General features: G+C 35.5%; 1 protein-coding gene across 7 annotated transcripts in view; it reads right to left on the minus strand.

Annotated features, from left to right (window-relative positions):
* ARB2A (ARB2 cotranscriptional regulator A) overlaps nucleotides 1-11,115 on the minus strand; it is a 262,882-nt gene that overhangs the window by 121,708 nt on the left and 130,059 nt on the right. For all 7 annotated transcript variants that reach the window (XM_021541557.3, XM_021541554.3, XM_031507505.2 and 4 more), the window contains one exon: nucleotides 4,466-4,684. In XM_021541557.3, the coding sequence (XP_021397232.1) occupies nucleotides 4,466-4,684 (219 nt within the window). The remainder of the gene's footprint in view (nucleotides 1-4,465; nucleotides 4,685-11,115) is intronic.

The raw sequence follows: 11,115 nt of genomic DNA on the forward strand, positions 1-11,115 counted from the left end.
TGAGACTCTAGAGGTTGAAGTCCTGATGCTCATGTTTGCCACAGACATTCCCTGTGCTGAACATGTCCCTTACCTCTCAGGAGCTGCTCACCCAGAGCTTGTAATTTTGTCTCTGGTGGAATAAACAGCTTATAAGCTTTGTCTCAGCAGCAGGCTAATGTAGTCACACAGGCTTTGGACAAGAGCAGGCGTGCACTTTGCCAAGTCAGAGGGTAGGTCATTGGCCCAGAGATGGCCACAGGGTGAAACTGGCAGCTGGTGGGACTGTGGCTATGTGGAGAAACAGCTCAGTCCTCAGTGTGAAATAAATCCATGGCTCTGAAAGGTCATCCCACAAAAGCAGACACTCTGCTGTGACCTCCAGTCAGGCTGTGCTTCACGTCAGCCACACCAAACAATGAGCAGAAATGGCACAACTGTGCTCGCACGCTTGCCAGGATTTCCTGTCTGCCAATGGTCACTGCTTACTTAACTGTGTATTAAAACAACTTTTACCACTTTTTTCATAAATCCTGACACAAATTATCCAGATGTATCAATTTTTAGTGAAACAGATTAACTGGTTGCACATGATTTTTTCCTACTTAATTTCTTAGAGAAGACAGGAAAAATTATTTCTGAAAAGTATGCTACTTTCAAAATTAATTTCATTAATATGCAGTTAATAGAAATGGCACTGCTATAGACTGTGCTGTAGTAAAAATAATATTTGTCATAAGAATTATTCAAGCAGATAAGCTCAGTGGGGAAGAAAAAGGACAAAATTCCTAGCATACAGGCTTTGGAAAGGCTTATCCCTTTTGTCCACAAAACCTGACCCCATTAGTTGGTCTGATAAAAGTAATTCTTCCGACTTCTTCCTTGGTTGCCTCTGATATCGTTCAACTGTTGGGGCAACAACATTATTGCAAATTACTGTCAAATTGTGCAATTTATACTTTTTTTACATAACATTTCAGAATCCACTTAGTTTAGTTGTTTAAGTGGTGAATGAAGTTTAGAAGGGGGAAAATACTTATTAGATTTTTAAATATCTTCTAACACTGAAAAGACACTGTCAGTGTGGAAATCTGTAGGGAATGGGAGATGGCTGAGAATGGAAGGAATGATCATGCCACATTTAAGCATGCATGATTTGTTTCCACAGAAGAAGGTTAGAGAGCAACAAATTCTCAGTTTACTTCAGCAACAAATGAAGGCTGGTTAGGGTAGGAAATTTCTGGGGGGAAAGCATTAGCCCATATGTACAGAGCAGCCTCTGGTGGTCTAAGAAAAAATGGTAATGTTTATAACTAAGGATAGAAATATGTTTTTTAAAAGGATGTATGTACATATTTAGCTATTTTACTCAATCCTCCACTCAACACATTAAAAACCAGATGCTTTTAAAATGATCTGTCAATATGCTTGTTAAAATCTGAACAGTAAAAGTATTAAAATTCATATGCATTCATTAGCACATTATATAAAAGTAAAATGCTTGTGTTTAATCATTCCATAAAAGTATTATAGTCAATGCTGATTATTAAAAAGTTTTTTTCCTGGTTTGCATTGCTAAAATTGAAATAAAATTTACAAGAATGTTACAGAATTGATGACATTTTCTGTCTTCACTTGTGAATTCAGTTGGCAGATGTTTTCAAGAACAAAAAAATCTGTCTTATTGCAAAACATATTAAGCAGGTTTTCCTGCCATAATGTTTGACATGATGTTTATTACCCAGACCAAATCAGTTCCTTTAACAAGCCTTAATGTATGCCAGAAAGTACATTATTTCATAGTTAAGGAAACTTCCAGGATGAAACAGTAAGTACTTTGATCTTTCAAGAGCACTATGCTTAATGCATTACACACTGCCATAGTCGTTTTTATTTATATTCATTTTGTACAAAAATATAGTGCAGTTCGATATTTTGGATTTCGAGATTCAGCTTTTACATATTCTTGAATAGCCCAGCCATTTTTTTCACTATGAAAATAAAGAAAATACTTAAACATAATTACCAAAGTAGAGTTCTAATTCTCCAGTTCTTGGAAAATCTAGCTGATCAAGTAGGAACATCAACCAGACAGCTTTAATTTGTTCAAATGGCATTTCCTCATTAGATCACAACAGATCTCAGTGACCCTAAGAGAACATAATTGAGGATATTTATTCCTTCTGCTTAACAGTCTGAAACAATTTCTCCAGCATATTTGACACAACCATGTTTTTCCTTCCATGCTAGATAAGTTAAAGCCTTCCTGTGAGGATATTTTTTGTCTAGCCTATCCATACATTTTCCTACTTGGCAAAGTTGACATAAGGCCTGCTCATGTTTTTCAAAACTCTTTGATGAGATAATAACAAATCATATACCATCCTTAAATATCTCTGTTGAGTGATGGCATGTTTTATTTTAAGAGCCTAGTGAGTCAAATGTATGCTATACTATACAGTGAGATTGTATCTGAATTGCCCTTTGAGACCAGCCCAAACCTCTGCCACCTGCAGAGGCAAGTCCCTGGGTGCGGGCAGAGAGCAATCCTATGGACTCAAGCCTGGGAGGCAAGAAAATGGCAAATATGGCATTGAACCTCTTGCAACCACCTAGAGACTTAGCAGTTCTGACCAACAGAGTAAATGGAACCCTACTGATGGTCCAGTTTTGTTTCAGAAATTGATAAGAAGGAAACTGCATTAATTCGTCCTGCAATACAATAAAGCAGATATGTTTTTCTGTTTCAAAAAACTATCTACTGGAGTCTACTAACCAAAAAAACCCCAAAATAATAATTTCAGGATACAACACCAAACTCATCAGAAAACCCAATTTCAATTTATTGGTCCAGGGAAGGAGACTACGGACCACACCTTCACTAAAAACTTCCACTAAAATATATATTATTTTCCCTGATTTGAAGAAAATCAAATAAAGCAAACATCAAAAGTCATATTTAAGGCATAGAGCTGTGCAAGAATGAAAATGGGATGGAACACTATATTTTGTATTTCGGGGGGGTTAAACCTCCTGAAACCAAATTTCATGCCTCATGAGGCAAGAGTTATGAGAAGGTAGAATTGCTAAAAAGGTTATGAAAAAAAGGTTCAATTTCAACAACGAAACAGTGAACCTGTATGCTGACTAGATTTCTTTTCAGACAAAACACCAGCACTGTCCACTGGATTCTCATGGACCTTAAGTTAAAACTGGCTGCCCCTCTTAAGAAGGAGGGTTTGGATAGTGGGTGGAATAGGATCTTATAAAACAGCTGCAAACAGAAAACACAGTGCCTTGTTGGTGACTTTGAATATATATATATGTATTCCTTTGTTTCCCATACTCAGGTATTTTTCAAAAGACAGCAAATATTTATGGCATTAGTGACAATCTTGTATCCAAGTTACTAACACTTTTTACTAGCCAGCACAGTATATATTTCTTCTACAAAAATTGTTATGCTAAAAAAAAAATTAGCAGGGTCATATTAAAATTTAAGATGATTGCAACATGTATCTTATTGGATTTTTCTCTGTTTCTTACCACAATGATATACATTTTTATTGTTTTACCTTCACTGTGGAGTTTCTGATGTGTTGGATGAAAACGTTAACGTTCATAATAAGCATTTTGGAAATTGTACGACTCAGTCTGGAATGTATAATGCATAGTATGTACATGAAGCAGAATGTGCCAATGTACAAGTAATATTGTTTGTGCCCCCTGCAGAATTAGAAATCCTCGGGTAGCACTGTTATAATGATCCCATGCTGGTAGCATTACGAATTGCAAAGGTTCACTGAGTCAGAAAAGGGCAAGGGACAGAGTTTCTTCATCCCACCATTCTCAAATTATTCTAGCTTAAATATTTATTATTATATTAGAAAGTTTCCTCCTTTATCTGCCTTCAAAAGTTTAGCTCAAAATAGATGGTTGCTCATATAAAAACAATACATTACAGGGTAAATTTGCTACCACACAGGATGATCACTGGTATTTTCCACAATACATTATTGATTTGGCAGGTGATAAAAACTATCAGGCTGTAACTACTGCTTACCATGTAATGCATACATGTCATGTATGCATTTATATTACAATAAATGCATACATGACATGAAAGTAGTATGTTGCCTAAGCTTCACTACAAAGTCTTTCTTATGAACACCTCTGTTTATAAAATGGTTTTTAGAAAATTTTTCTTAAATAATTTCTTTCTTGATAACACCAGTGAGTTCCTCTGGGGTTTATTTGAAGTTTCTCTTTGAAATTAGAGGGAGATTTTCTAACACTTCCAAAACACCATGATCAATAAATAACAAAAAAATCCAACACAATAAAGAGTCAGGAACTCTGTATAAACTCTTGAATGCTATCTCAGTAACATATTTGTTCTTAAAAATGAATGCTATTTATTAGTCAATATAGGCAGTAAACATAAGTATGCATCAATAAAGGGCAAACAAAAACAAAATAAACTTACTCTAATATAGATCTGCATAGTTTCTTTTTCTTTTTGTGGATTTCGGTACTTTTCATAGAAGTCACGTCGCTTCTTTGTTTCCTTCTGTATTTTATCTTTTTTTTCTCTCTTTTCTGCAGGTTCATCTGAGATATCAGAAGACAGCTGTATTTGGGCTTTTGTCTTCTCAACTTCAATATAGTTCTCATTGGGATTCAGAACTATTACTCCATAGCCTTCCTGTTTTAGAAGAGTCACACACACACACACACACACACACACACACACACACACACACAAACAAGAAGAAATGTGAAAAGGGGAATTTAATACTTGAAAATGCTTTGCATTTACTTTAATGCTCTTTAGAACTTTTTTATTTATTTCAGCAACTTCACACATCATTTATAGCAGGGTTTTTTAAAGTATTCTGTCATTAAAGGGATATTGATGTGTGAATATGTATCAGTGCATGTATTTATGCTGATAACACATCCCTCAGTCAGAAAAGTCGCCTGTTTTACCTTTAAAATAATTTAATATATTGTTTTATTCATAAGCACTTTATATGACTTTTTCAGAAAGTAATACAGAAACTAAAAGCAAAATGTTGCTTTAAGAACTCTACACAATAATGAATAAAAAGCTTTATGCCCAACCAGTAAAAACTTTTAAAATAAAAAGGATTGAGAGATTTTTATATATAAAGATAGACACGTTAAAGAAAGCATGTGAAAATTATTCGCCACATTTTAAAATAGTAAAACCTTTTGTCTAGCTGACAATAAACATACTATGCAGAAGCAAATAACAGCAGTAACAATGAATCAATACCAAAACTGATTCAGTGGTGTTGCTTACAAGTCAACTCTTTATGGTGGGTCTGCCTTTTTAGTGCATCTTTAAATCTGCTCTAAAAGTTCACTGGGATTATACTGTATATTTAACAAATGCAGACCAAATTTGTGACCTGCACGATGCTTTTGAGCATATAAGGTACATTTTTTTTTGCCTCAGGGAATGAACTGGTTAGAAAAAAAAAATATGAATGAGAAATAAATCTTGAATAAATCAGCTAATCAAATGTTATCATTTTTAAATGATGGCAAATCACAAAAAAATCATAATATTTATGAAAGATATAATTGCAAAGGGAAGGGAAAAAAGAGAAGCATGTGCATTTAACAGATGTATCCCTAAAGTTAACATGAGTTCCCAGTCAAAATCAAGCCATCCTTTAGAAGTAAATTTTAATAAAGACTTACTTTTCAGAAACATCTATATCAATTATCTAATGGAACAGCTTTATTCCAGCTTCTCACTTGGTGCTTCATTTTGCACTCAGTCCTGGCAAGAGGATCAAAAGAGGTCCCCCATACCTAGCTGCCCAGAGAAAACCAAGTCCACCCCAACAAAAGATACTTTATTTGGGCTTGCTTTATTCTAATCTGTAGAACCATTCACAAACCTTGTAGTTCATTGTGGCCACTGTCAGGTAGACAGACTGTCACTCACTGATTTTCTACAGTTGGACACACTTGACCAGCTATCAAAATCACATCCAAAGGGAGTTCCTACCCCTTATCCTTGTGCCCTTCTCCAACGTCTGTCGGAGCTTCTCCTCCCACCAAAAACCAAGTTAAAGGGCACAGTTGCACTCTGCTAAACAGGGTGAAATAGAGGCATTCAGGATACTACCTCTGGCATAAGTGATGTAGTCAAAAAAGGTCACAACAGGCCAAAGAGAAAATTGTCTCCTTGTTAGATGCAGCACCATAAGGGGTCTCCTGTCACATGATTGCCCTGCCCTACCTGACATGAATTTAACTCGGATAAATATAAACAAACAGGCAAAAATATAAATAAACAACAGGGAAGGGTGAAAGAAAACAGAAAGTCAAAGACAAATTTTAAAATCTGTTCACATCATGCCTAGACATATTAATGCACAATGCTGTACTATAAGCACAAGAATTTTACAGCTTGGAAAATTTCAAAGCCCAAATTTATCCGGAGAAGAATGTGGCTTACAAAGCTTCCTAAACTGAACTTCTCAGATGAAAGGATAATTTTTGAGCTTGCTGTTACTGGAGTTTTTGCAGTACTTGGCAGGCTGGTAGTTTTGGGGTTCTTAATCTTCTTGACCTGCTTGTTTTGAGCAGAGATGTTCTGTATATTGATTTGTTTTGTTTTCTACACAATGCAAAATGCAAAATTCATGTTGTCACTACTGATCTAGAAGTTTGAAACCCTGTGCACTTCAACCTGATCACAAAACAGTCACAAAAATCATCAGAGAAGTGGAATTTGTCTAAGTTATGTAACTTAAAATTACATGACTCATTTGTCCTATTTTATGAGGACACAACATCAATTTTTCATGTAGACATCAACAAGTGAAATATGGTTCTATTTTAAAATTCACTATTTTATAAATAAATTATATTATTTTTATTAAATAGATTTTAAGCAGTTACATGACTTGCTTTACATTTTTTTCCACAATTTCTCCCAGACAGGAGGCCACTCCTGACAGTAGAATTAAAATAATTAAGTAATAACTAAACTAAGATTTTTCCCCCCCTTCTATTATGGGAAAGCCTAAGTCATTCTCTTTGGAAAGTAATCTCTTTTTGGACTGTTTTGCTCACATGATATGGTGTATCTCCCCTTCCCTTGCATTACTGCATCCTAAATTTCAAGAAGAAAACAATGCTACCAGAAAAAAAGCTTTGAGAGTAACATATAAAAATCAACATAGAAAACCCGAATTACTGGTAAAATATGAATAAAAAATAAATAGCCAATTACAACTTCTCTTATTCCACCCCAGCCTGTATTTGAGCATTTTCTACTGAAAAGAAATACTCTGCTCTAAGTAACATCAGTGTAAACAATGTGGCCTTTAACTTCAATTAATTAAAAAAAAATGTAATTTATGTGCGTGTAGCTACACCATTAAAGTTCAGTGCAATCAGAAAATGAAAAAAAAGGCAGAGCTCTAATGCAGTGAATCTGAGAAGTGTGCAAGTCAATTCAAACCTCAGAACACAAGACCACTAATATCTTAAAAAAGGCCTTTAGTAAAATTTAATAGCAGACAAGAAACTTTGTGTCTTTGGCATAACTGTTAACACAGACAAAAATCACTTTCATTAAATAGCATCTATTAAAATTAGAGTCCTGTTTGGAAACATCTCTTCGCATGCAGGACTGTATTAATCTTTTTTCACCATATACAGTCCTGCATGATGGAAAGTATTAAATGTGTTATTTCTATGTATTACTTTGCCATCGTTAAATCAGTGTGACTAAAAATACCAATTTCAGCCATTATAAGCTTACATCATTATTAAAACATAGTGACCTATGACTTAAGTACCAAAGTTTTCTCCTGTGTGAGCAGTGTGCACAGAAAGAGAAACCACTCTCAAAAAAGTTTCTTCATAATAAAAATTTAAGCTTTAAGGACACTACACCTTCATCCCCATCAAACTTCCCCATCAGTTTACCTTATAAGTGGTAAAACCTTATAATTATGGCAGACACTCACAAATAGAACTCCCAGCCTTAATTTACAAAATTAAAGTTTCTCTCTCAGACTAAAGCACCTGATTAACATCTCTTCCCCCGACATGGTAATGCTTCAAGGTAAGTAAAATTTAATCTACACTAACTCCTACAATTCTCCACGTTGCTGCTCCTGGAGGTTGAGGATTGTGATGATGAAATGAAAAGCAGGATTACTAAGTCAAGAGTTGGAAAGAATCACGAACCTCAGTTACAGTATGTATACTACTAAGAGCAATGTAGAAGAGCCTTTTCCTTTGCAATGGAAACATGAGACAGAAATGGGACAGTACTTTCTGTCTCTTACTGGAAGTTCAAAGGGGGTAAGCACAAAAAAAAAAGAACCTCAAAAAATGTGAGATATATTTCAAATAGTTTGAAATTTCACCTGCCTGGCACATGAGTAATGAGCTGAAACCATTCAGATCTGCATATTAATCCAGCAGGGTGGGACACAATATGTGGCAAAAGAAGTCAGAGCTGGAGAGATATCTTTTGACCTATGTAACTATCTTTTTGGATTGTGAGAGAGGATTTCAAGGAGATCATTTTCCTATGCTTGATCAACCTGAATTTTCAAGTTCAGGTTTCTATTTGGACTGTTGGCAGCAAGACCAGAACTAATTCCTTGGGGAAATGCAACTCAAAGCACTCTGTTCTTAAACCTGCCTGTGGTTAAAACAGACACAGCAATGTCCATTCATTTTTCTGAAAGATGTATGGTCTGTTCATTTCCCATCTTTACTGCAAGAAGGGTACATCTATGTCACTATTGCGACATTGTAGGTGCAATAGCAAGATGAGGTCATGACAACCAATCAGAAGCCACTAGTGAAGTGTTAAAGTAAACATAGCTGTTGGAGATGCAGCTCAGCTTGAAAAATGCCCTCTCTATTATTTGAGCAATTTTCTCAAGACGTGACCTGTGACTGAAACGCCTGAAGTGTCAGTTGATTCTGCTTTCTGTTTCCACCCAATGTACATTTTGGCAACTGCACCCTGCTAACACTGTGATATTTCCATCCCAGATATACCTCAGCCGCCTGAATTCCAGCACTGTGTCCAAGTGCATAAAAATGCCATGCTTCTGTCAAACACACTTTGTCCTGCTAAGTTCCAAACTTAAAACAGCTCATCAGGTTAGGCAGGAAAAGAAAACGTACCACAAAAAGATTTCAGAGGACCACCTGTTGTCTATTATTTTTACATAGCACTTACTCATAAATCATAACACAGGGCAATTAATCAAGCTGTCAAAGAGAAGGTCAAAGGTTATGTGGGCAAGTCAGAAGGTCATGCATGGGCTGATAGAGGTCAGGGTCACACTGCATTCCTCATTATCAAGTTGGGATGAGAGACGGCCCAAGCAAACAAAAGTGAAAGCAGATGGAGAACTGAGTAGATAAAAAAGAGGAGAAAATTTCACAAACAAAAAGAAGTGGAAGAATGTGAGTTACCTTCAAACAAGGAGGAGAACAGAGCAGAAATGCACTGAAATGTTCTCAAGAGACGGCACATAATACAAAGAAACTACAGTTTGATTATTTAAATACATTTACTATAACCTTCCATCCACTTTTTTTGCGAATACTAAGCAAAGCCACAAAAAGTGCATGGTAGTTTTGATTACATTTCACATCTGAAGTCAATATTTTCAAGGCAAATTAGAGAAAAGGAACTTATTACTGTGACTAATGCAGATGGATATGTAAAATTGCTTCTAAATGGTTAAGTTTATTCCTATTTACAGCTGTAGCCAATAGATGTTCAATAAAGAAGTTATAACCTGCTTGAATAATATATAAAAAACTGTACATTCATATACACAAATCTTTAAATACACAAAGCATAATAAAAGTCTTTCTAGATGACACAGCAGTTATGACACATTTTATCATTACACTGACCTGAATTAGATGCAAAATACTGTACAAAATTAGCTGTCAACCTTTCCTCAAAATCTTTGTTAATCTCATTTTGAATGTTTGCAGCTTTATCAACACATGCATCAATGTCAGCTCCTTGGTTACTGAACCGCTGTACTTGGAAGAAGATATAATTAAAATGTTTTGGCACAGAAGAGGTGAAATTGTATCTTTTCCTGGTCCCTGAGGAGTCTGTAAAACATGTAGGATATATTGACAAACACACACCCTTGTCTAGAGCCCTGACATCCCAGGTCACCCAGCTGCTATTTATTTCAAAACATTCACTTTACACTTACCCAAACTGCCACCTGCTGTGTAACTAACTTTTAATGGATATTGGAGTTATAGAAACAATAAACTCTCCATTTCCTCTCTGTTACTGCCTTCTACTTCAACACTGCATTATGTCTAAATCTATTTGCCTGCAGAACTGTATTTATCTTATTTCACAATCTTTATGCTGGAAATTATTAAACATGCCATGACTATGTCTTACTTTACTATTTGTTAATTTGGTGCTAGTGCAGCTATATGAAATAAATCAATGTTCAAGGCTTAAAAAAACCTACCAGAGAAGCTATTCTTGTATTTTGAGTTTACTGCTGAAAAGTTTTGAAAATAATTAATGTTTTACATCTCTCTATAATTAGCAACCCAAATATGTCTATGTGTTAGATCTGCAACCCTGTTTTATGCTGTTTGTTCACAAGGTCAAAATGGAATGAAAACATCCATGAATTAAAAGGATTTTTACATCCTCAGTAGTTTACGATATTCTTTATAGGGAACTTCCATGCCTTTACAAGCACTAGTTTCACTAGGATTTGCAGCAGAAAATTATTTCTCATGGCAAGTGAGACACAAGAAACTATGCTATACCATTAATTTAATTCTGTGAATTAACAGAAAGAAATATGCTCACGTTCAGCTACTGCTTCAAATATTGTTTAACAAACATCAGATCCACCCCCCTCTTCCTGATGTGAGATTTGGGCTATTTGTAGAAATCATTGGAGACTGAATGGAAATGAATCCATCCCAGCCATGCAGGCAGGATACTGGGCTGCAAATAATCTGTCCACAGCAACTGCCCAGGCTGTAAAACCAGATTCTGCTTTTCTTCACTAAGTGCAAACAGCTTTGGGGTCCATACAACCTATATGAATGAAAGAA

Source organism: Lonchura striata, chromosome Z (assembly GCF_046129695.1).
Source record: "Lonchura striata isolate bLonStr1 chromosome Z, bLonStr1.mat, whole genome shotgun sequence".
Lineage (NCBI taxonomy): Eukaryota > Metazoa > Chordata > Aves > Passeriformes > Estrildidae > Lonchura > Lonchura striata.